At 46.8% G+C, this 26,654-nt stretch overlaps 2 protein-coding genes across 10 annotated transcripts in view; both read right to left on the reverse strand.

The window, feature by feature from the left end:
• pdlim2 (PDZ and LIM domain 2 (mystique)) overlaps window positions 1–12,057 on the reverse strand; it is a 30,846-nt gene extending 18,789 nt beyond the window's left edge. Inside the window, exons 1-3 of one of the 3 annotated variants that reach the window (XM_030359259.1) lie at window positions 11,685–12,057; window positions 5,375–5,502; window positions 2,894–3,045 (exon numbers count right to left, since the gene is read on the reverse strand). In XM_030359259.1, coding sequence (XP_030215119.1) covers window positions 2,894–3,045; window positions 5,375–5,467 — 245 coding nt within the window. In that variant the 5' untranslated portion in view covers window positions 5,468–5,502; window positions 11,685–12,057. Of the gene's footprint in view, window positions 1–2,893; window positions 3,046–5,374; window positions 5,503–11,680 lie in introns of all 3 variants that reach the window. The other 2 variants (XM_030359257.1, XM_030359258.1) reach the window with 2 other exon arrangements.
• A 565-nt stretch (window positions 12,058–12,622) lies between these two features.
• Window positions 12,623–26,654, reverse strand: part of sorbs3 (sorbin and SH3 domain containing 3) — a 32,257-nt gene continuing 18,225 nt past the window's right edge. For 3 of the 7 annotated variants that reach the window (XM_030358516.1, XM_030358520.1, XM_030358517.1), the window contains 10 exons: window positions 25,794–25,849; window positions 23,553–23,641; window positions 21,702–21,763; window positions 20,643–20,689; window positions 19,898–20,012; window positions 17,825–17,950; window positions 16,652–17,197; window positions 16,099–16,196; window positions 14,708–14,814; window positions 12,623–14,542 (listed from right to left, as the gene is read on the reverse strand). In XM_030358516.1, coding sequence (XP_030214376.1) covers window positions 14,481–14,542; window positions 14,708–14,814; window positions 16,099–16,196; window positions 16,652–17,197; window positions 17,825–17,950; window positions 19,898–20,012; window positions 20,643–20,689; window positions 21,702–21,763; window positions 23,553–23,641; window positions 25,794–25,849 — 1,308 coding nt within the window. In that variant the 3' untranslated portion in view covers window positions 12,623–14,480. The remainder of the gene's footprint in view (window positions 14,543–14,707; window positions 14,815–16,098; window positions 16,197–16,651; window positions 17,198–17,824; window positions 17,951–19,897; window positions 20,013–20,642; window positions 20,690–21,701; window positions 21,764–23,552; window positions 23,642–25,793; window positions 25,850–26,654) is intronic. The other 4 variants (XR_003977085.1, XM_030358518.1, XM_030358522.1 and 1 more) reach the window with 4 other exon arrangements.

Below are 26,654 nucleotides of genomic sequence, written 5' to 3' on the forward strand. Positions count from 1 at the left end.
ACACTGATGGCTCATTTCAAAAAGGTAATTTCCGTACAGTAATAAAAAAGTGTCTTCTCTCCCTCCTCAGCCTGCTTCTAAAAGATACTACTTCTCCTCCTCCTCCTCCTCCCCCCCCCCCCCCAATTAGCCCCATTCTACCCCAGCAGTTTATTGCGGGGTCCTTACGAAAAACATTTATTCCGTTCGCAAGTCCATTTTGCAAACTCGGAGGGGGAAAGGTATTGGCGTCAGAACAAGCCAATCTAAATAAACAGTACCCCCCGCCCTCTCTACCCTGCGCTGAGGGGCCGGGAGCGGGCCCTTGACGGGGCCCGGAGCAGTGGAGAGGACAGGCGGAGCACGGAATCCTGTGGTCAGCGGCCTGGAACGGCACCTCCTTCCAGCGAGCGCTCCCACAGGAGAACGGAGTCTTTTCTTCGCTCGGGGGTGTGATTCATTGGACTGGTGCTCAACTCAAACTCAGGAGTGCTCAGAGTCGGCCAGGTGGAAAATAGTCATCCCGAAACAGTGATTACACAGTGAGCCTACAGGAGAAATCTGCAGTCTGAGGATCCATTAGGCGGTAAAGCTAGTCTGTGTGAACCCTGACCCCGCTCCTATAGGTCTGCTCTACCCCTGACAGATGGATGAATTGGCTCAAGGTTAAACAACGCAATTATTTTGAAAACCCAGACATTTTGAAAATATTGGCGTCGCTTTCCAGAGGGAAGGAGCATCAATCAAGGGTTGAGTAACACGTCTGACAACTGGAAAACGTGTGGAAATGTAAAATAGTCCAAACGATTAGCTACAAGAACCAGATAATGTCTAATTTCCCAAGAAATGTATCATCTGGCAGACCAAAAGAAATAATCAGGAAAACTTTGATCATTCATATTTCAGTTTTTTGGTGAACTGTGTGACGGCCAAGACAAAAAAACACTGCATTATTCAGGAAACAGGAAAATGGGCTGTACAAGAAGTCACTGTGGTGTCGCTGGGCCCAGTGACTCAAGTCATCTCTTCAGCCGAGAGCCACAGATCAGATCGAGAGAGCCACAGATCAGATCGAGAGAGCCACAGATCAGATAAGATAGATAGAGATAGAGAGAGAGAGAGAGAGAGAGAGAGAGAGAGAGAGAGAGAGAGAGAGAGAGAGAGAGAGAGAGAGAGAGAGAGAGATCAACATGACATCATACAAAAGAGGTCAACAAACAATGGAGCTCAAAGAAGTGTACTCAGACCAAGGCACTCTACAAAGCGAGGAGCATGGATGACGAGCTGCTGTGGGCTTTGTTTTCTTTATGCCTTTGAACCGGCTTATTGCAGGTTAGCAGAGTGTGGCTAAGAGCAGTATTTGATGTACCAACACATAAACTCCTTGCCAGCTCATTTTGAAAGAGACAGCACGTCAGAGCGAGGGTGTTGCAGGGATGGGCTGAAGCCTGCCTCATCGGCAGAGCAGTGGACTGGAAAGAATCTGCTGAAAATCCATTTTCCACCGGAGCATCACAGGGTGCCATTGTACTTGGGACGGTGTGATTACACTTGATGACTGGTGTCGCTTGAGGAGCCCGCCGTCAACACGAGGGAGCTAGAACGGGAGGGAGGTTGTGATGGGGCAGAGCTACAGAGTGCCATTGTGGGGGCCGGCCGGGTACGTGCCATGCCGTCTCTGGCAGGGAGGAGAGAGACATGAGGTCAGCAGGAAAACATCCACTCACACGGACACGGGACGTCCAAGGAGGGCCGGTGGGAGACCGAATGAGAGGAGAGCCTTTAATCAAAGTGCCAGCCAAGAAAGGCCTCAATTTGCAGGGAAGGTCTTTAGAGCAACAGAAACTCCCGAGATCAAAACAAGGTCTAGACCTCGTGTTTACCCCGGAGAATTCCTATCAACACCAACGGTGTCGTAAAAACATTATCTCCGTCCACAAAAGAACGCACAAAGCATTTTAAAACCTGCAGAGTAGGCGGCGGTACACAGGTCGTCAAACGCCAGAGGACATAGGGAGCTTTCGTTGATTGCTTTCTCCTCGAACGGCGAACTCAAGAACAACATGGCAGTGTAATGATGAACTTAGGCAGGAACTTCAAATATTCAAAATGTAATTAAACCTAATCATACAAGCCACAAGTAAATACGTCGGTAGTCTACATTGTTTATAGGAATCTAGTAAATGCGCAGGGACTGAAACAGCAATGTGTGAGCAAGGTCATTATGTCATCGTTTTGAGAAACCTATTTCTTTGGTCCAAATGATTCCACAGAAAACAGAGTTTTGTAGTGTGCTAATTAGCAAGCGGATGTTTAAAGAAGGTGACAATCATAAGTAATTCCTGCTGATTATGGAGTTCACATCATCGTTACAGCATTAGTCAATGATTAAGTTAATTCCAATAAAAAACAGTATCAGCAAGACTCCTTAATTGCTCTGTAGAGCAGCCAAGAAGGGCTGATTTGTTTATCAACCAATCAGGATTACATATTCATCAGGAGTCTCTGATCTTTCGATTGTTGCAGATCTACAGGTTCCAGATTAATTACCTGATTGGAAGTCAAATCGACGAACTCTGCGAGGAGCTTGAAAAAGTTTGAACACCCTTATAACCTCTACATTATCAATCCCTCTGAATACACAGAGAGTATAAGGTTAATCCTTGTGTCTGTCCTATCTGGACAATGTTGGAATGTAACCTAATGCATCAAAGTCAACACAAACTACAACTCGTCATCTTTTGTCAAGGTCTGCATTTTCACATGCAGGAAACACACCCACCCACTCCCAGCCCCCAACACACACACACACACACACACACACACACACACACACACACACACACACACACACACACACACACACACACACACACACACACACACACACACACACACACACACACACACACACCTCTCCACCACCAGCTGCAGCTGGGTCTTGGAGTTCTTGATCTTGTTCTGGGCCTCCACGTTCAGCATGTCCGCCGTATTCTGCCCGTTGATCTCCAGGATGATGTCACCGGGCTGAAGGGCCGCCTGCTCCGCCTTGCTGCCCCCGTTGACCTGACGGAGCGGAGAGCACAGAGGTATGACACCGGCGACGAGCAGCACCTAGCTCCGCGACGAGCCGGCTCACGTAGCGCCATCAGGGTGAGACAGCAGAGATGTCTCGACGCCAATGCTAGCATGCTTCTCAGCGGCGTTAATGTGCTGCTAATGAGGGAGGACCATAAGGCTAGGTGTAGATGGTGCACCCGCTCTACATTCCTCTATACTTAATAAAGAGGTTTAATTTGTTATAATTGTATATTCCCCAGTAGTAAGGAGAGTTAAGGTCGATCATCAAAGTCACAACTCTTGAGACCACTGCGGTTTTGGCACCGCGGTGGTGGAACAATCTCCCCGTCCAGTTCACCTCGACTCTGCATAGCCTCCCCCCATACCCTCCCCCCACCCCTCTGACGCACCTATTGTATGTTGAATGTCCTGGCACTTAATGTACACACTTAGTGTGTTGTACGTCCCGGCACTTAAAAATAGTACTTAGCATTGTGTAGCATCTTATCCTAGCCATCTTCTTTGTAGACGGGGAATGGGTTAACCTAACAATTGTAAGTGTTTGGCACTTGGTTCTATGAATATCTTTACTGTACCGAAGGCAATATATTGTTTCTCTTTCTTCTGACAAATGTACTTATTGTAAGTCGCTTTTACTAAAAGCATCTGCTAAATGCCCTCAATGTAAATGTAAGTTAAGGCAGACGGCGCCGCCGCTGCCATGCTCATCGCCTGCGGACCCTGGGAGCTCCTGTCGACGGTGGAGCACAGGACCCCCTAGGAGAGAGGCCATTAGTGAGACGGCAGCTCGCGCTTTGACCTCCACCTGTGCATCACTTGTCAAATTCGCCGCCTGCACTAGACGAAATTCATCAAAACAGACAGAGAACGTCATCCCAGCCTGTCCTGCCGCCATAAATACAGCGTTGAAACGAGTCAGAATGCAGTCTCTCGGACATTCCATTAGAACATAAACAATCATCCACCAATAACAACCCTGCTCTGCATTCCTCCATCTACACTGTCTGCTTTTAATTGTGCAAAAGACAAAAGCGGTAAAGAGGATAATTAAAAAAAGACAGCCTCCCCAAAAGGAGAAAGCAGAGAAGACCGGCCCCTGGAATGCTTGTGATTCCCCGGAGCCCAGGGGCAGATGTCCGTGTCTGTGGGCCCATTTGAGGGCAATTAATCGTTGCTGTGGGTACGGACAATAATGCGTTTCTTTGCCAATCAGGTGACGCCCGGCTTCACAGAGGCTAAAAGGACTGGTCGTTTCTTTTAAGGGTTTTACTCGCTGCTCCAGCGCCTGTACGCTCCCCTTCCACCTCCACTGGGGGCAAGTCGTCCGAGGGCCGCGAGGAACTACAGTGGGGTGGGAGAGACGTCTCCGTGCCAAGTGCCGACCTCTTCAGCTGGCCCCGGGCCGATGGGGGACAAGGAGGGGGTGGAGGGTGGCGGGGGGCTGGAGGCACAAACCGCAACTGCAACGGAGAGTTACAAACTGCCCCCATTAACCAGCCCTACACCTCATTTTAAACCGCTTCTGAACCTGACCTCGAAGCCATGGGAGGTTTGAAACCAGGCTCATTCTCTTAACTCGCTTCAAGAAACTAGATCTGGGTCTTTTATCCCTGTGATGAACGGTGTCTTTAAAATCAGCGGTCGAGTGGGGGTAAGGGGTCACCGGTAATGCCTTTGAGGTGAACGGGGTCGGAAGGTTATTCGATGTGCAGCATTGGTACCCTGCCGGTGTTTTGACATTAGCAAGTGAAACGGAGGGAAAGCCCGGGCTGACCGGGTGAAGGAGGGCCAGGATGGGCAGTGGGCAGGTCACATTCCCTGGCATCCAAGGCTTCCTGGAGACGTTTCCTCTCCTCCATGTTCCCTTCCCATAGCAGTTAATAAGCATACAACATCGTGCTTAAACACGCACTGACGCACGTGTAGAAACATGCACACTGGCCCATGCCGCACAGAGAAAACAAAAACAAACCAGTATGCGTGCGCGTAGAAACACACGCACACAAACAATACACAGGAAAAATAAAACAAGCATGTACGCACACATACAGACACAAACACGCACCAAACACTGTAATCACAAGTTTCCTCCTAATGTATTTCACTTCCATTCCACCCCGACTACCTCGGGCGTTAAGGAAACGGTTGCGGGGCAGCGCCTGATAAAAACAAAAGGCCGAGAGCAGACCCCCAGGGGGGGGCTGGAGGAAGTCGTCCACTCATTACAGCCTGGGAGCTTTAACCCCGGAGGAACAAGAGGATGCAGAGGTGGCGATATAGGAGGGGTTTGTCTATCGGGGGCTGGTGCGGGTACCTTGGATACTGTGATGGCCTTCTTAAAGTCCCTGCCCCCGTAGATCCTGAAGCCCCACGGAGACGGTCCCATCAGGCTAACCGTCAGCGCCATCCGCCTAGACGATCCGTACGCCCTCCGTCTAAATCCTGCAGGGGGGGAAAGTAGATGGAGGAATGAGTATCATTACCACGACGGCGTGTGTTTGTGCATGAAAGCGAGGGAGGCCGTTTGTGTGTGCCAGTTGCACAGGTGCAGAGAGACGCACGCCCTCCGTCATTGGCTCAACACGTCCATGAGTTGCAGGCCTCCCCGTGAAGGGTTGTGCAACCACATCAAAAAGGGAAGGGAGGACTCTAACCAGAGACACATGACCGGTATTGCAGAAGTGCTCGTGGAGCCAGCGCTACATTGGAACCAAATGCAGTTTCTGGTCCGAAAGAGGCGAGCGAGAAATTGCGTAGCCGCCGCACACAGAAAGTCCCACTGCAGTCAATGTGGCCAGAAAACGATAGTAATGTCCCTTATAATTACTCATTCTAAAGAGTACTATGCTTGGCAGCACATGTACTGCTCTGACTTCCCTCCGGAGGTTATTCTGACTGTAAATACAGAGGACACAGACAGCCCAGAGAAGTTCCCACAACAAAGAACCGCCACAACAACAGGGGATGTCAAGGCTCTGTTGTACTGCAGCGGTTCTGTCAAATCAATTGAATGCAACTTCCAAGAATGGCGTGACAATACCTTTTCAAAATGTCTCGAAATCCCACCATTATGCCATCTCCACACACACACACACACACACACACACACACACACACACACACACACACACACACACACACACACACACACACACACACACACACACACACACACACACACACACACACACACACACACACACACGGTTCAAGGCTATTACCATAGTTGTGGATACAGCAGACCTCCTGGAGCCCTTTGAATTAGTCCAACTATGTTTAGCTTAAACCGCGGGCCTTAGAGAGGAGCACCCAGGATCTCCTCAGGGGGGGATAGTCTCGTCCCCATTCTGGCTCGGCAAGTGCAATATATCACAACAACCAATGAGGGCTGAGGTTGCAGGGAACGATGCAAAGTGGTACGCTGGTGATAATGGTGGTGGGCACACTGGCGTTTAGGTCTTCTGCAACAGGCATCCTGTGTTATTATGGGATTTATGAGCACTGTTTGTTTATCAGATTCAGAGGCCTGTCTCCGATGATCGTGCACATATTTTGATTCAATGAATACAGTGGTTCCCAAACTTTTATTAAATACCGTAATGTATATCAAAAGAACTTGGAAAACACTGCATCAATGCATTCAACTGTTTTGATTTGTACTGATAATGTTCAGGGAATGTAAACATCCTGGCTAAATGAAGATCTTGTCATGGGCATTGAGAGTTATGTGAAGACAGACTGCTCAGTGTGCATCCCCATGGGCTAGCCTGCATATGTTGCCCATATAGACAGGATCATTCAGGAATCAGGCCTGAATAGAAACTTTGTTGAAGGGTTTTTTGAGGGAGAACGCAGTATACAGCGGGTTTGGCAGCTAAAGAGCTCACAGAAATGTTAAATAAGGTTGAAACTAACTGTGCGACCGCAACATATCTGGAAACCCTGTCCCAAGTTGTTTTTCAATCTGGGAGCTGCAGCGTATGATCTAGTTCACCCAGCCACAGGCCTGCAGCACGTTGAGCGTGTTTCAACACAGGAGCCTCTTTGGACACCAGACCGAGTGACAGGCTGGAGTGATCGAGGGCAAGAGAAGACAAGTGGTACAAACCCTGGCCTACACATTCTCCTTTGGAGAAGTTTGGAGAACACCGTCACCGACAGTGTTTTGCACCTTTGCGTTTTTTGGTTGCTGCCCGTTCATTACAACACCTCAACAAATGAAAAAGTTGCACAACATTTGTTTACTTCTGTACATCCGTATAATGTTGCATACAAAACCTAGCTATTATTCCAGACTGTTTACTAAAGTTCTGAACAAATAGTTAGGAATTAATTGCAATTAATGAAAGTGCCATTGAAAATGAATATCAAAGCTCATTAGGGGAAACTAGTTCAGACGATCCGAACCACGCCCACCACCACCACCAAGTCCCCCCTTACCCAGCTCCCCTTCCCTCACACAGCCCAGGCACATCCCTTTAACCCAGTGGGGCAGCACTTGGCCAACTAATGGCCTCAAGCTACTCCTCTCTGGAAAGTAAAGAGGTTGCCAGCTGACAGGGCAGATTTTGACAGGCGAGTGAAAGTAAACTGATGACCTGACATTTGATGAACAGCCAACAAGAAAATAATAAGGATATTGTGGATTGATTGAGGCTTCAAAGTTCTTTTTCGTGAACTCTCTGCTCTGACCAGTCTTGTTACGTTATGCAACTTAATGGACCAATAAAATCCAAGAGACACTATCACAAGCTTGCCGTGACAATCCTTTCAGCAATAAACTGAAGCCGAGAACAGTGTGAGGGGTGTTACTGCTCTCCATGCTGATCCAGAGAGTATCAGACCAGCATTGTGAAGGGGCCACCCAATTTGGAATAAGAATTGAATGTGTTAATGAATCCCCCTGGAAGACACCTGCAAGGGCCAGATACACAGGGGGGGGGGGGGGGGGGGGGGAGCACCTGGAGGAGGTCAACTATTCAATGGTATGCATATTGGAACCACGTATCACAGCATGATAAAGCATGGCGATATGATTATTGCCAACAACCATGTGCCGGGAATTGTATCAGCTGGTTCAATTTATGAGGTCGTCAGGGTAGAACTAGGGCATGGGCCTTCATCACAGACAGACAGACAGACAGACAGACCGACGGACACACAGACACTTTCTGATTGGTTGAATCATGCCATATTAGGACAGGCAACATAAAAATCCATTTCATGAGGCACTATCTGGCACTGTAGTTGGTATCGGTTGATACTGTTGCCCTCTGTCGCACTTGGATCAGGATATAAAGGGTTGTTTTACACTAAATGCTTCAGCTATTATTTCAGGGACGTCATCACTGACAAAAGAGAGAAACTATGTCCACCCTACAGTGACTCACCTGTAGGGCTATGGTCCTGAATCATCAGACACGTCGTGGCTTGGACTTCTTTGTCAATATCTTAACATCTCCTCCTTTGACACACCGACAGCCAGGGTGTACGTCAACCTTCAGCTCAAACACACTCACGTTCAACCCAACAGATGAGTTTGTTGACTGGTTGGAACATGCCAACTTGCCTTTTCTTGAAATTTGTGCAATTTCGAAAAGGGGCAGTATGACATCATCATCAACATCGTCATCATCCCATCCTGTTGATGCTTTTGTTCGTCTTAATGTCAACACATCAGTCAATCAAGTAGTAGCCCCGCCTACTCAGGAACAACAGACCTGCCTCTGTTATTTTAGTGGGCGGACTAGCCTCGTGCTGTACTGTGGAGTAGTGGGTCAGGTATCGTGGGGGACCTTGGGGGGCCGTCGAGCAGTGGCTCCACTTGCATGCTTTAATTGTTGGCCCTTGGTTAAGCAAACATCTCCTAAATGTAGACACCAGCAGGGATACTGCTGAACACAGGAAAATGATGATGATGATGCATTAAGCAGACATGCTTCATGATGAAGAGGCCCGGCCCTCTTGTTCATACTAACGAGTCTCAACCTTTCCTTCGAATGGACCGAGAAGAAAAATAAAAAAGAATGAAGTGAGGAATATCGCAGCCATCTCTGATCCCACCCCTTCTTCCCACTCATCCAACTCCTTCTTCCCACTCATCCTCTCTTCCTCTGGGTGAAATGAGAAACACACCCGGGAGATGAAACAGGAAAAGCCGGCGTCTTACCAATCCAAGAGAATCTTATCCAACTACCACCTCCTCCCCACCCCCCGGCCGACGGAGGAATATGGATGTTATCACCCCTGCCTTTACGACACATCTGGGGGCCACAAGGAGGGCTTACTGTGCCTAATTTGGACAATCCCTCTCCCCGTTCCGGAGTGAGCTACATTGTGATGTGGCGCTCTCAAGATGTCTTTCGGTCTCTCTACATCTAATCAGAGGGGATACTTTCAGGAGCACTGTGTGATGGACGCTCCAGTGAACCTGCTAAACTGCTGGTGGTTGTAGCGGGCTGTGCACCTTGTGCTGTTGAGGATCCAGGAGCATGTACCTGCTGGACACACACCCTCTGAATAGAAAGACAGGAATGTTCTACAGAGCCTCTCCCCTCGATCTAGTATGACCTCAGTAGCATTCATTGCATTCTCCAATCACACTCAAGAGGTTGAATATGATTCTGATCACCAAGGTGATCAGAAACATGGCACAAACATAAACATGCAATACCAATTACAAGCAAAGCCGAAAGGGCGTTGGTTGGTACAGAAGTGCCATGACTAAGACCTGAACACCGTGGGCAGTGGCAGAACCATCGTCCTGTCTGACAAGCATCGACAGCAATCAGTTCCATGCCCCCTCCCAGCCATAAAGTTAGACAATTCTGCTTTGAATGCTTGCATAACCACATTGTGAGAAGAACAGGAACATTTAAAAAGGTAAGTCAACAGAATAGACGGAATCTAAATTCCTCTGCTGCTCAGCAACCGTGTGGAAACACCTGTCAATCGTGGAGTGACTACTAGTGTGAAGACACAGTGTGTGACGACATGGGAACACTGGCCCCACTTATCTCTCTCAGCATCCTCATCCGGATATCACGTTACTGTGGCTCACATCAGCCCTGCTCCCTGGCAATCAGGCCTTCCACCGCATCCTCCGCCTGCACCACCCAGAGGCGCGATTGGGAGGACAGTTCCTCCACCTACACTCCACTCAAGCTGCTCCTACACTCCACTTGAGCTCCTAACACACGTGTTCTCCCGAGCGCTGACCTTGTTTTCGTGAGAAGTGGTTCATGTCAGTTTGTGTTTTAACTTCTAGTGGCAAACATGGCGTCCATTAGGTCAGATGCCAGGCAACACACTGCAATTTATTCCAAAGGCCTCAAAACTAGTTCCTCAAGGGTTGTAAACTGACCACAACTTGACGCTGTATATTCAACCTGCTGATAACCCTCGCTGCACTGATCAATAAAACATCCCTCAGAGAAAAAGACACCAGACCACTCAAGGGAATACATCTGAGGCAAACAAGCTATAAGGCAACGCTAAGGGAACCAAACAGGGATTAGAATTCAACTTCAAGGCAAATGTCAAACGAGTTAAGCCAAACATGTTGGCTGGTTTCCTATTGAGCTGAGATAGGCCAACGCTTTGTCATGCTGTCCCAAATGACAGTCTTTTTTTGTGACGGTTTTGCGATTTACTTCTGGAAGGTCTGAAACGCAGCAACACGTTCATGGAAACAGCGTCGGGAGAACAATGATGCATGCAGAGCCGCACATGAAAGACAGCAGGGGCTGATGACAATGAAGAGGTACATCAACACCGGTCATGAGGATAGTAGTCCAACATAGGGTTTCACCTGGACTGTTCGAGAATAGACAAATATCTACCTACCACGGACCACCTGAAGATGGAAATCAGTTATTTATCCCATGTCATCGAGGACTACACCGCAAGTCTGTGGGACTCAAGTGGAGGAGCGACGTCAACAACATTTGACCCCTGAACCCGGTTTTATAAAAGAGCTTATCACTTGCCAAACATACCAGCCATTGTTAGTCTTTTGTACGTTTTAGAGGTGACCTGATGGAATGGAACCGTCTAGACTCTTGACACTGAAGAAAAATACATTCCTTAAGCAGTACTGGCAAGAACTTGAACCATAATGACCGACTGCATTTTGAGAAAGCTCTCTGAGCCCACCACTTTATGGACTAGGGCTAAATGGGAAAACTGCATGCCAGATGAACCCAAATCTCTCTGACATGACCATAGACACACAGAATGCAAACTTCTCTGCGGCGACAAGAGACAGTGCCGTCAGTGGTTCTGCTGGGACAGACCCACTGATTTACTGTGATGTACTTTAGGAACCATGTTCAGAATGACTGCTGTGACAGACCCACTGATGTACTGTAGGAAACAGTATAGCTTGTATACGTTGTATAAGTTGTATAGCTGGTTTACTAGTTATATGGTTCACACATACATGCAGATATTTTGTTTACAAACATGAGCGATTTTAGCTTATAAACTGATTTTAGGCAAATTGGTATATTAACTGGATAAAAAAAGGCGAAATAGGTTACATTGATAGGATTTAAATTCAGATACGTCAGTCCAAGTATGTTTTCAAGTATTAATGCAATAAAATAAATGATTAACTTACTTACCAAGAGGGTAACAGTAGCGAGCAGACACCTGCAGTACCACAACGCTCAGAGCTACCGGTCAAAGCAGCGACAATTCAGCTCAAACCCAATATCGTAGACGCTCAAAGACCTGCCCGGTGATGGTATCCGAAAACTCCCGTTACTAATTCGTCCGACAGCACTGGATTTGTCTGTCAATGGATCTCCAACTTTAGATAATGTGCCGAAGCGCCTTGGGGGACGGTGGTGGTTCCTCTGGTTTGCTCGGGTAGGAATGAGCGTCTGTGACCACCTGTGGAGCCTCAGAGGGGGACGTGCTCACCGCGCACGTGCTGTGATCACAATACAGGCCGACGGAGAGGAGCTCGCATGAAGGTGGAGGTGGGTGGAGGCAAAGGGGAGGAGACGGACGTCTGAGTGATAATTGAGTCATTTATAGACGCGCTAGTCGAGTTTCAGTCTGCATTATACAAGTGCGCCCTCTTCACACAGTGCATCATATTGCACAATGGTATATGGTATTGGACTGCATCATTGTAGCGCTTTTCTAACTAGGCTAGTGAAGTGCTTACCGTACGATTAAATTTTCCTTTTCTTTAAAATGAGTCATTTACTCAATTTATATTTTGTAGCATATTTGAAGCATATTTTATAGCATTTTTTATACATTTCGTTCACACAATAGAAACTCATAAATAATTGTAGGCAGCGATATCATCCCAATCCAATAAAGGGGACTTACATCAATCAGTAAATTTGACGTATTTGTGTCTTATAAGTTAATATAAATGTCGTTCTGTAGTGCTGAAAAAATTGGAATCATGCCGAAATGTGTACTTGGTATAAGAAACGTCAGCAGTTTGCAATACCTATCTATCCTTGTTAATTTAATGCTTGAAAAGGCTTCTCTAATGTTGATTTCTCAATGTCTTATATTTACAAATGACAGAAACACTCAATCAATCATCAATCCATTTTTTATTAATAAAAAAGTTTTATTGTGTACCACATTTTTTAAACATCTTTTTATTAAGCAAAATATATTATACATTCATTTGATAACAGTAATAGTCTGTACAATCATCTTTTTTATGTCCTGGGCTTTACTCAACCATAGAATGTATGAATATATGGATCGCTGTCCTGATCGGCATTACCTATGCCGCACTAATTGATACTTGGAGCAATAGTAACTGATTTACTAATTTTTATGTGTACTCTTCAAAGTGATAAAGTTAAAGGATAAGCCAGTGTGAACAGTAGAAGCGTACAGAGCTATTTAAATAATCGAATATAGAAGCTAAGCTGGAAATGGTGGCGGGATTGTCTAAAAACATTGTAGTCAAGATAGAAAACCAACTCAAGGTTAGCCTGTCTTTCTGCTTCAGACATATCGTTTAAAATGGCAGGTTATTGTTGACTCCTATTATACCTCATAACAGACAGTGTCATCATTTCCTGTCTGCGTTACATTCAAATCACATATTCAGCTTAATGGATGAACATACAGCTCGGATCTTCACACAGACTTCCTCATGAAGGCAAACAGTAAAACAATACATGAATAACTAGAAAGTGGTGTTAGCCTAAGCGTTCACGTGTATCCTGGTTGTGATTCTCAATGTTGTAAACGTAGGAACACATGTTATTGGGCCCACTGTTAGATGAGTTAAGTATGAGACGGTCTTGAGACCGTCGACATGGCGATGTGACATCTCACTCAGCCAGGGCTTTTCTCAAAGATCTGAAAGGCATAAGGTTAGGGGGGAGAGACATGTCACATGTCACAACATGGCACTCACATAGTTATTCACAGGCGTCTGCCATTGGGCAGCGGTCAGGTGATCAGGTGATGGTGAACAGTTCAAGTGAAGCGTTCTTGGTGGAGCGTCATTCCCTGTGTCAACGGATTCCAGCAGGAGCTCGCAGAGAACAAGCTGCGGGACAAGAGAGGTTCGCAGGACGCAGAAGTGTCTGACGTGTCTGAAGTGTCTGTGGCTGCATAGCTGGGGGAAGACATTATTTTCTGTGCACCTTGCCGCCTCTTTACCTCGGTTGGGAGAGTGATTGTGTGTGTGGGGCACACTCAGTGGAATACACACACACAGTGCACATATCAACAGTTAAACTCACGCATGCACATGTTCACCTGAGAAAGAGAGGCACGCTCACACACACATCCTGCCTCACACAACCAGAAGCTTGCTCATTCACTTGCTCTCTCACACACACACACACACACACACACACACACACACACACACACACACACACACACACACACACACACACACACACACACACACACAAAGACTAGTAGACTCACACTGACACACGTATGTATGCACGCACGTACGCAGGCATGCACGCACACACACACTTACATGAATGTACAAATGTGAACTTACTTATGCTCTCTCTCTCTCTCTCTCTCTCTCCCGCTCTCTCTCTCGCTCTCTTGCTCTCTCTCTCTCGCTCTCTCTCTCTCTCTCTCGCTCTCTCGCTCTCTCACACACACAGCAGAAAGGTGTGGTGGGAACTCACACAGTGTTCATGGCCGAGCCTCTGTTCTGGACATTAGAGGGCAGCTGAGTCTTTGGGCAGTGTGTAGCATGCAGAGAAAATCAACTCAAGCAGGATTTTAACAGGGTGTTGGGTGACAGATTGAAATGAGATGAAGTTTCCGAGCAGTGCTGGTGAGGCTTGGGGCTGGACGCCTCCGGTTGTGGTGGTGAGAACGAGCAATGAGACTCAACACCAGCCCGCTGGTCAGCCCAGGTGCAGTGGCTGTGTGTTGAGGGCTAGACCCAAGTGCTATTAAACAGGTGCCACATAATTCCCTGGGAAAGTCCCGAAGGCGTGGGTCCGCTCTGACGTACCTACGGGGACGAAGAACACATGCTGTGGTAAAAAAAAATAAAACAGTGGCAACAATGATAAAAGATTTGTTAACAAAGAATGTCGTTTAGAACCTGTAATGTTCTGTTTTGACCACTAGGGGTCAGGCTTGCTGTGGCAGTGGAAGTTCAGAGTTGGACTCTTACCTACAAACCAGCCGTCGTCACACATCTCCATCACTTTGACAATGTCCCCCTCCCTCAGTTCCAGCTCATCTGTATTCTGGGGTTTGTAGTTGTACACAGCTTTGTATCTGAAATATTGGATCACATTTTGCAGGGCTCAACCTTAAAGGTCCAATGGCATTACAATTTCACTTTATTTGGTTTTCTAACATTAATATGAGTTCCCCTAGCCTGCCTATGGTCCCCCAGTAGCTAGAAATAGCGTTAGGTGTAAAACGAGCACTAGGTATCCTGCTCTGCCTTTGAAAAAAGAAAGCTCAGATGCTCCGATTTCGTATTTGGCCCCATATGTCGTCATAAGGGTCCAGGTTACCTCCCCTTCTATGCTTAGCCCGCCCAAAGAATTTGGCCCGTCAATGAGACAATGAGCTATGACTGTTGTACACTTCTTTGTTATTTGGATAACCGTTCTGCTGTTGGTGATATGGCGCATTACACGTCAGGTTCTCTGATGTCTCTGGTATTTCCACAATGAGACTCGTAGTGGGGGTTATCTCAGCCCTGATTGAGAAAGAATTGGGGGAAAGGAACTTTGGCTTTGACTCCCTGAAGTACATTAACCGCAACATGGAGGACATAGGGATTGTTGCCCGCGATGGTCTCCCGCTGAACCAAGAGTTTGGTTCGAAAGTTCCTTGATTGAAACAAATAAAAGCCTGGGCTATTGAAGTTTTACGGTAAGCCTACCACGGTCATGCACCTACCCGATGTCAAGTGGACCGGGTTGAATTCACTGCGGGTCTCTCTTCTTATATCCATCTTACCAAATATATTTTATTACTGTCCTTCTCAACACTTTCTGATCTCACTAAAAGGCTAGCAGCACGAAATCAAGGGATATTTAGGATATAATTTTTTTCCGATTAATCGCGAGTTAACTATGACATTGATGCGATTAATCGCAATTCAATATATGAATCAATTGACAGCACTAATTATATGATATAGATATCTATGCATATTATGATATTATTTAGATATAGAGCTCCAGGACAACTGCCATAGCACCCGGAGTGTTCTAGAATATTTACAGAACACGGCCAAAAGCTGTGTGCACCTCGCCATTGCGATACATCAACGGTAAACACGAGCGCGTGGTACCGTGGCCGCAAGCTGCTCAGGGCCACACCCCCACGCTCCACTTTGACCCGCCTCTAAAAACGGCAGTTTGTGGAAAGCTCATTGTGGGACAGGTTCGTAGTGGCTGTAATTCTGCACCAAGGCTGAATTTCTTGAACGTCTTCAAATACTGTATTAAGGGCCCACTCACACCTATATATAAGCATCCTTAAAGTAGCATGCCATGGGACTTTTAAAGTTGTGTATGTATTGGCGATGCTTGGGACACTCACGGAGGGCGTTGTGCCGAAGCGGAGCCGTAGTTGTTTGGCGCTCTTGGTGTTTTTGGCGCTGTGCTGGAGTTGGGGTGAGGCTGGGCTGGAGCTCCGCCCTGAAGACATGAAGAGCTTGTACCATGAGGAATACGGTTCAAATTCCAGCTGAATCACAGCCATTATCATGCTTCAGCAACACACACAGAAGCACAGCAGTGCTGGGGGCCGTGGGAAAAATGTGCTCTCAATAATTGGTGCTATGAATAGTCAATGTTATAAAAATGAGTGTTTTATAATTGGTCCTCGCAGGACAAAGTAATGACGGAAAAATACTTTTGATATCATTTAGAAAATTTAGATTATTATGAATTCATCATGTCTAGGTTCCCTTTCAGGAAGTTTGTTGAGAGGAAATCAAGACCAAACAAGATGAATAAATGGAGCTAGTCATTAAATAACTAATAAAGCAACAAAGTAGGATCTATTTGAATATACACCCCCCAGTGCTGCGCGGCAGTGAGCATCGTTCATGTGCAGCGGTGCAGTGGTGCAGTGACACAGTGAAGCAGACCTGCCAGTGCTCAGTGCGTGCTGGGGAGGGCCCCGCCGATGTCTTGACCGATGGGGGACCGGCCATGGCCCCCGAGGTCTGGCCGGCCTGGCCTCCTCCCTGGGGGCCGGTGGGGCCGCGGGCCCCGTGGGGCCACAGGCTGTTTGTGTCTCTGGTGGCGGGCGTGAGCGCGGGATAGCGTGACTGTGATGGGACGGGTGAGGAGGGCTTCAGGGGGGAGTGGACCGGGCTGAGGGACGTGGGGGTGAGGGGCGAGTGGAGCGAGAGGGGGGAGAGCGGCCGGGGGGAGTAGAGTGGGCGTCCCGGACTCTGGGGCCCGGGAGACCCCGGGGACAGGGGGGACCCCAGAAGCTGGGGGGACCCCAGAGACTGGGGGACCCGTGGAGACAAGGGTCCCACGGGGTGGTCCTCTGAGGCGCTTTTTGTTCGGGGCATCTTGTTGACCTGGACGTAGTTGGCGGGGAAGATGCCGCTCCGGCTGGTCCCTGGGATCCTGCCCTCCAGCCACCTGTCGTCCACACGGCGGGTCACACTGATCAGCTCCCCCTAGTGGACAGACACACCCTTAGCAATCACAAGACTATATTGTACAGGGTTATATTATATTATAGAATAGAATATAATACACTGTAAAATAATTTAATAAAATATATTGTGATACAATGTAATATAATAAAATAAAATACAATATAGTTATATAACATGTTATATTACAATATGATATAATATAATATATTATACTATAATATAATATAATATATTATACTATAATATAATATAGTGTGATTTAACATAATACAATACTATATATTATACTATTATATAATATAATATCAATGATATATTTCAATAGAACACAATACGATATAATACACAATTATGTAATGGTATATTGTTTTTTTCCATCTTATATTTTATGTTTATTGAAGTAATCAAAACTATTCTTAAGATTAAGGCCTACATTTCAGGTACAGGCCTCCGCAAATTAAATCATAATTAGGTACTCTTACTCGTAAAGTTTCTACCGTTTAAAGTCCCCACCATGTGCCGAACTGTTTCTAAACATACTCCAATGTGAACACAATGCATCACTATTTATCGCCTGCTACATTTCTCCTACTAAACGTCTGAAAGGTACTAAAGCCGCAAACGAGGAAACTGAGGCCAACAAACCTTCCTGAAGGAGAGCTCCACGGGGAGGTCCGCATTGAAGGTGTAGAGCGCCACCGCCTCGCCGCAGTCCACCACCTGGACGGTGGGGGTCCTGATGGGGGTGGGCTTCTCCGTGGGGGCCAGCACCTGGACATCCAGCAAGAGACAGTCACAGAGCAAGAGACACAGTCACAAACAGAACCAGAGACACAGTCAATAACTGAACAAGAGACACAGTCACAAACAGAACCAGAGACACAGTCAATAACTGAACAAGAGACACAGTCACACACAGAACCAGAGACACAGTCACACACAGAAGCAGAGACACAGTCAATAACTGATCAAGAGACACAGTCACACACAGAACCAGAGACACAGTCAATAACTGAACAAGAGACACAGTCACACACACAGAACCAAAGACACAGTCAATAACTGAACAAGAGACACAGTCACACACAGAACCAGACACAGTCAATAACTGAACAAGAGACTAGGGCCCGACCGATTCATCGGCCTGCCGATTTAATCGGCCGATTATAGCCTTTTTGAAAATAATAGACATCTGCCAAAAAGACGCCGATTACAACCGTTTTTTTTTTTTGTTTTTTTTGAAATGTTATTGCGCTTAGTATCCTGCAGATTGCGCTCCCACTCGCCTAGCTAACTAACAACTTTAGCTGGAGTAAAAAAGAGGAGATTGAATTTTACCGTACAACATGAAAGCACGCTCGCTCAGGTAGCTGCGCGCTCACCTCACCAATGTACACAAGACGCATTGTATGAGCATGTTGTGCCTGTTTTTCTTTAGGTCCCAGGCCATGTTCATTTGTTATACTGTAGACTTTAACGGTGAGACCATACTGCTCAGCACGCACGTGTTAGTCACTGCTCACGAGCGCAGCACATTGGGAGTTATTTATTTATTTTACATTTTAAATTACACTAATTTTTGACTGTAAATGTATTCTAAAACACTCAAAGGTTCCGCATTCAATTCACTTATTCGTCAAAAGTGTTTAAACTATATTTAAGGTATCAAAAACTACGTTTTATATGCTTTTTTTTTTCTTTTTTTTAATCGGCCGATTAAATCGTAATCGTAATTTTTCTCTGAAAATAATCGGCATCGGCATCGGCATCGGCACTCAAAAATCAATATCGGTCGGGCCCTACAAGAGACACAGTCACAAACAGAACCAGAGACACAGTCAATAACTGAACAAGAGACACAGTCTCAAACAGAACCAGAGACACAGTCAATAACTGAACAAGAGACACAGTCACACACAGAACCAGAGACACAGTCAATAACTGAACAAGAGACACAGTCACACACACAGAACCAAAGACACAGTCAATAACTGAACAAGAGACACAGTCACACACAGAACCAGAGACACAGTCACACACAGAACCAGACACACAGTCAATAACTGAACAAGAGACACAGTCACACAAAGAACCAGAGACACAGTCAATAACTGAACAAGAGACACAGTCACACACAGAACCAGAGACACAGTCAATAACTGAACAAGAGATACAGTCACACACAGAACCAGAGACACAGTCAATAACTGAACAAGAGACTCAGTCAAACACAGAACCAGAGTAACAGCCAATAACTGAACAAGATACACAGTCACACACAGAACCAGAGACACAGTCAATAACTGAACAAGAGACACAGTCACAAACAGAGCAAGAGACACAGTCAATAACTGAACAAGAGACACAGTCACAAACAGAGCAAGAGACACATTCACAGACAGAACCAGAGACACAGTCAATAACTGAACAAGAGACGCAGTCATACACAGAACCAGAGACACAGTCAATAAAATAACCAGACACAGTCACACACAGAACCAGAGACACAGTCACAAACAGAACCAGAGACACAGTCACAAACACAACAAGAGACACAGTCACATACAGAGCAACAGACACAGTCACAGACAGAGCAAGAGACAGGGTCACAAACAGAATAAATCTCAGTCACAAACACAACAAGAGACACCATCCCAAACAGGTCATGTTTTACTGCTGCTACGCTAACAAGAGACAGACCAATCAGAGGAGGCGTACCTCAACATAGGTGGTGGGGAAAATCCCGGCTCTGCCGTGATGCTCTCCGTCGTACCAGTTGGAGTCTACCTTTCGGTGGATGTAAACGATGTCCCCTTTCTGCAGAGTCAGCTCCCTGGACAACAGGCAGAGTTACACAGAGACACACACTGAGACACTGAGAGACACTGAGATACACAGAGACAACTAGATACACAGAGAGAGACACAACACAAACAGAGACACACAAGACAACCAGAGATGCACTGATAGACCGACAGAAGCCCAGTGCTGTGTTACATCACAGTATTTGAGACTTAAAATTGTGTTTTGTGGTAGAAAAGGGTATTTCCTTTATTTTAAAAACCCTCTCCACAAGAGGGCAGTCTCTTGCATTTTGTTGTGCAGATTCAAGCATTTCAAATCATACGCTGATGATTATATAATGTAAAGCGCTGCTGATGTTTTGTCTGCTTATTGTGTAATTGAATGTGCTTAAAGTTGCTGTAAGTAACGTTTGAGATTTGTGAAGGGAGATAGTGAGAAAGAGCTCACGGATTCCCAGAACTAATCAGGGAAGAGCAAAATCGAAATCTTCCCACACAGAGGCAGGAGCAGGCAACTAGAAACAGATGACAACATGGCTATGGTATTTATAAGAGATTCCTCGGAAATATATCTCTTCTATTTAACCTCGAGCACCGTTGATGTGTTCTGTAAGAATGCTGAACAAATGAACAGGGGGTTGTTCAGTACTGCTACTTACTTGGGGGACTGTGCCTGGAAATTGAACTTGACTCTCGCCGCTTTCATCTGGATAAACAACAGAACACAAGCTTTTTAATTAAGGCATCTGTGTAGCATAGAATGGGCAACCATCAGTCACTTCCAAAACAACATTTACAGTACAGCTCAAGGCCTATTGCGAAGTTAACCATATTTTACCCTGGAGAAAGTTGCGTAAGTTGTGTATTGTAAAGTCACTAATGTGGACAACAGTTTTTGCAATGGATCCAGTATTGAGCAATAGTGTTTTGGTCATTGCAGCTTCCATATGGGCTGTAATGTAACACTATTGCTCAATATTATTAGATCGCCTGTCAATGTGAATCCTCTAGGGCTTGTTTTTGCAGCTGACAGGCTCAGATTGCTTTTTTAGTGTATGACAACATTATGGAAAGGATCCCTTGCGAATTACTTATTTTCCTTTATCAGTTTGTTTTAATGTCTTACCAAGTCTCACTCAAGGGGAAGCTTCGCTCTGAAATCTCTCAGGAGTTGAGTAGTTGCAGGAATTGTCCCTGTTGTCACTCCAATCTCAACCCTCCTTCCCCCAAATCTGTTACATAATGCTAAGCTAGGCTTTCAGTAGTCCAGCACAACAAAACTCCTGCCAACACTCATCCCCAAACTCCAAATCACGTTTCCAACGTTTTCTTCCTGCAACAACTCAATTCTCACGAGACTTAAGAGGGAGGCTCCTTCCTTAGCGAGACTTGGTTAGGCAAAATAACAACGACACCAGATCAAGCCAAATATTAAAGTTGTTTTCCTGTGCAGGGATCCTGTCCATGAGGTTGTCGGACTCTGTGAGCCTTAGTCAGGGGCAGAGCCAGCTCTTTAGGAGGGCCTCCAGTGACAGGGGCCCGCGGCCCGCAGCACAGTTACATAACCGCTCCTGGCTGCAAAGGCTGAGCAGCTCTTGCTCAACACTGGAACAATTTAAAAAATGTTCTCCCAATCAGTCCAGAATGACGGATAAAAGGGTCCAGGTTGAGAAACTCCAAAGTTCCTCTTCAACGGTGAGTAGCTCATGGGGATATACCTTCTTCTCCTCTCGTTTTGGAGGGACGTCCATGCCGTCAGATGCAGAGGAGAGGCCTTCTGCTGCAGAGAAGAATAACAACGTCAAGCTGCTGAAGACTAATAAAAACGTGAAGAAACCCCAACTAGAATGGACATGTTCCAGTGTATATAACGTGAGTCTAACACTAGCTCTGCCTGCTGCTCGGCTGGTTCTTCGAGACCACAGCCATGTGAGGTGTGTCGAGGGGTAAAAGGATGTGGACATGGGAACCGTTTGGTCATGGTGCTGCTGAAACAGACATGTGGGCTGGCGCTACCTAGATTGATGTTGAGGGAAAAACAATGGAATGAAGTTAATCTCTAATCAGCTTTTCCGGCTCTGCTTCACTTCCTTATGCTCAGTGTTTCCTCCCCACCCCCACCCTGTCTTCTTATGAACACAATTAATCCCCCTCCTTCATTCCCTCCAGTTGGAGGGACAGAAGGGAAGTGGTGGAGTGATTAGACACAAAGCAGTATATCTTTGCCACTTTTATCAATTGTTTCTTACTGAATCTTATGAGAATGACCATTTTCCCAGTGACTGTAAACAGGGTTAGACCAGGCTTGGCTTTTGTTTAATGATAATGAGTGGAAGGTATAATCAATTGATTACAATTTATAATAAGGGCATATTATAAACCATTATTTAAGATTAGTTAATGCAGTACAGTCAGTCAGCTCTTCATAGTTAAAGATCTCCTATTATACTACTTTTCTGGTCTTAATTTCTTATTAATGACTCCTATAGAGCAACCTGACAGGAATCACAGCACGTCAATTTTGTCAATTTTCGGTAAAACTCTTCCTCTCATCTGGGCGCTTTCAGCATTCTCTGTCAACACTCGGCTTCGTCCTTCTCCGCCCCCTCGCCCCCCTCCTGCCAACCCCACTCCGTTGTGATTGGTTACCTTCCGGAAGAGCATGTTGCAGCATTACCATACATGGAAAATCTGGATTGTTCTAATCAATGTAGATAAATCCCGGAAATTTTAACAAGTGAATCCCGACCGGCGTCCCTGCTGTTTAGCGCTCTGTACAGCCACCCCAGACGGTCAGCAGGGAATACGTCTAAATGCATGTACGCCATTATTTGACGCTTTAGTATGGTTAAACATGACTATAAATCATTATAACCGAGGATCAGTCCGGCAGTAGCTCAGGAGGTAGAGCGGGTTGGCTGGTAACCTGAAGGTTGCTGGTTCGATCCCCGGCTTCTCCTAGCTGAGTGTCGAGGTGTCCTTGACAAGGTACCTAACCTGACTGATGTCGTGCTGTCTCCGACAGCTGCTGGATCGACAATTGGGCCGGTCCAGCAACTCCCAACGGCTAGCCGCTATAAGGAGCATATATAACTAACTATAACAACGTTTATAGGTCATAAAAGTCGAAAAAGCATAATAGGTGGTCTTTAAAGTTTCTCTAGTTAGGGTTAGTAGGCTAGAGTTAACCCTAACCGTTTTAGATAATGTATATATTAATACTTTAGTCAACATAAAAACCATTAGTATGAACACCATGAGTAAACATGAACACCATAAGTGAATGTTTACTAGACCATTAGTTAAATGCTGCTTATCACTGAATTAACTAATTAATGAATGGATAATTAATGTACCCTTAATGAAAAGTGTGATTATTGTTATTTGAAGGTAACTCTGAAGCTAAACTGCACATTCAGGACTGTGATGAATCATGTTTGGGACACAGCTCCAGAGACATCCTACTCTATGAAGGGCTAGGGTTAGGGTTATTATCAGGAAATTTCATGGTGGCACGGGACAGGCCCCATCACGCCCTGGGTCCCTGGCCTGAGAGCGCTGGTGTTTACCGTCTGCGTGAGGGGACAGCGTTCTGGGAGCGGAAGCTGCAGGCCCGCTGAGGGAAGGTCTTCCCGCCGGCTTGGTTGCAGGCAGTGAGCTAGAGGAAAGAAACCCAATTATACATAATATTCTCCAACCATTATCCCCTTATCTATACACACAGATAAGTGTGATGGGCGCACACAGAGTCGCAGGGCCTTCGGAGTACAGCTGTTCAGTGTGATGTGTGGGATGTGATTCTTTGGGTTGTGCTGAACCAAGAAAGAGGGTTTAATCAACGCGGATGTGATTAGGAAGGAGCAGACGCCCTATCTGCAGAATCAGGGGAGTTGACAGGAAGGTCAGTGAGAGAAGGACAGCGAGTAGAGCGGGCGTCTGGCCCACATCTTCAAACTCTTACACCAGGTGGAACGTCCACATGGGATTCCAGTCCCAAACAAACCATCTCCACCTGTTTCTGAGGTGATATCATCCAGGGATATCTAATTATGACCCTTTGAAAACAACCTGTTTACAGCTGGGCCAAACTAAGGGTTTGGAAAACAGGAAGCAGTAAAGAACACACACATATTTCCATTTTACGTCCACAGAGCAACACCGTCGTAGAACAGGCGCCGACGGCCCCTACCTATAGGGACAAATAGGCCCTGGTAACAACCTACCTATAGGAACAGGCTCTGGGGCCCCCTGCCTATAGGAACAGGCCCTGAGGCCCCTACCTATAGGAACAGGCCCTGAGGCCCCTACCTATAGGGACAAATAGGCCCTGGTGCCAACCTACCTATAGGAACAGGCCCTGGTGCCAACCTACCTATAGGAACAGGCTCTGGGGCCCCCTGCCTATAGGAACAGGCCCTGAGGCCCCTACCTATAGGAACAGGCCCTGAGGCCCCTACCTATAGGGACAAATAGGCCCTAGTGCCAACCTACCTATAGGAACAGGCCCTGGTGCCAACCTACCTATAGGAACAGGCTCTGGGGCCCCCTGCCTATAGGAACAGGCCCTGAGGCCCCTACCTATAGGAACAGGCCCTGAGGCCCCTACCTATAGGGACAAATAGGCCCTGGTGCCAACCTACCTATAGGAACAGGTCCTGGTGCCAACCTACCTATAGGAACAGGCCCTGAGGCCCCTGCCTATAGGCACAGGCCCTGGTGCCCCCTACCTATAGGAACAGGCCCTGAGGCCCCTACCTATAGGAACAGGCCCTGAGGCCCCTGCCTATAGGCACAGGCCCTGGTGCCAACCTACCTATAGGAACAGGCCCTGAGGCCCCTACCTATAGGAACAGGCCCTGAGGCCCCTACCTATAGGAACAGGCCCTGAGGCCCCTACCTATAGGAACATACAGGCCCTGAGGGCTGTCCCTATAGGAACATACAGGCCCTGGGGCCCCCTACCTATAGGAACAGACACTGAGGCCCGCCCCCTACCTATAGGAACAGACCGGGAGCCCGTCTCCTCCAACAACAACATGTGAGGTTGAATCCTCCAGGAATGTCTTGCATACCGGTGAGCGCCGAGCGGAACACTGCCCTTTTGAACCGTCAAACATCGCCCATGAACTTGTTGAAGTCCTGTAAAATGGGGTCAGGAGGTCCTAACTTTCACCCTCACGATGTCTGGGAGCTCTGCTCTTTCTCTGCTCTACGCATCGCTATAATCACGTCCCCAGCCTGGTCCCACATAGTGTTTAAAGGGCCTCTTGAAACAGTGGGGAAGAGATGTTTGGAATCGCCACGGTTTAGGTATTTACTCCTAATGAGTCAATATCCAATTGGATTAGGCAGCTGCAGTTGGCTGCACATATGGCTGGGTATGTGGTTCATTAACTGGGTTTACTCAGGCCTATTCATTCACCTGCCTGTCTAACCATTACGTATGCACTGTTGACCAGATCCAGAAAACAAAGGAAATAAACTCAAAGACCTGTTTTATGAGGGTCGAACCAGTTTGATCAAAGAATGTTTCTCTCCCTGCCTCATAGTTGTTCCATAGAGCCTGCTGATTGTAAGGATAAGACAGACATTTGATGTTCAAAAAGCTTCACAAACAACCTTTTCTCTACTATGATTCCTATCGGTCCAATCACAGCGGTATGTGGGTTGTTCAACTCATGCAGAGACATTTGTTTATGCAGAAACAGTGCAGCCACGCTCCTCACACACATTCCTCCAACATCACCAGTGCTGTTGCACTCCCACAGGACACAGAAAGACACACCGGTCTGTAAGTGAAGTCAACTCACCTGTAGTTAGCACTGCCTATCGCTGAAACAGGGCCGGGATTCTTGCTTCTGGGCTCCTGAAAGCAGAACTCTGCATTAGAAGGCTGTTCCCTGAAGCACCCTTCACCCTGCCACTGTATCTTCAAGACTACAGAAGGAAATCCCATAACTACTCCAACAGAGCTCCGGAGCCGGGCTGAGACCACTCCCAGCAGAGAGGGAGTCCCCTGGGTCCTACGCTCCTTAGATTGCGTGCACACATGATTCACGGTGGAACTTTGAATTGACTTGAAGAAAACTTCACAGCACATGCAGCTCGCATCACATCACGATCGTCACACATGAATTAGGCTGAGAGCAGAGTCCAACGTATGCATTCAAAGATGTAATCAAATATCCTGTACACCAATCATGTGTACAGGACATGCAGGATGTGCGTTTTCAAGGCTCGGTTGTCATCACAATAATCAAGTGTGGGAAATTAGATCTGTTTTCATTGGCAGGCAGGGCTGATCGCTGCCGGTGTTCGTGAGGATCAGGCAGGTGATTGGACGAGCAGACGTATCCAGTGAAAAGGGGAGGGAGTAGCTGTGTCAATGGGACTGTGCTCTGGGTCGCAGCAGAACAAAACGAAGGAATCAGGCGTGGATCGGGAGCAAGCAGAGCGCCCCCCACGGTCAGACCCCAGTGAGGAGGGGGGGGGGGGGGGGAGGGGGGGGGGGTACTTCAGGGATCAGGGAAGGGTATTTTTCTATGTGTGTGTGCTGGTGTGTGTGTGTTTATGTGTGTGCATATGTGCGGGTGTGTTTGTATGTATGCGTGTGCACGCACGTGTGCCAGTATGCGTGTGTGCATGCGTGCCTGTATGTGCGTGGAAGGACA

Source organism: Gadus morhua, chromosome 6, assembly GCF_902167405.1.
Source record: "Gadus morhua chromosome 6, gadMor3.0, whole genome shotgun sequence".
In the NCBI taxonomy this organism is placed as follows: Eukaryota; Metazoa; Chordata; class Actinopteri; order Gadiformes; family Gadidae; genus Gadus; species Gadus morhua.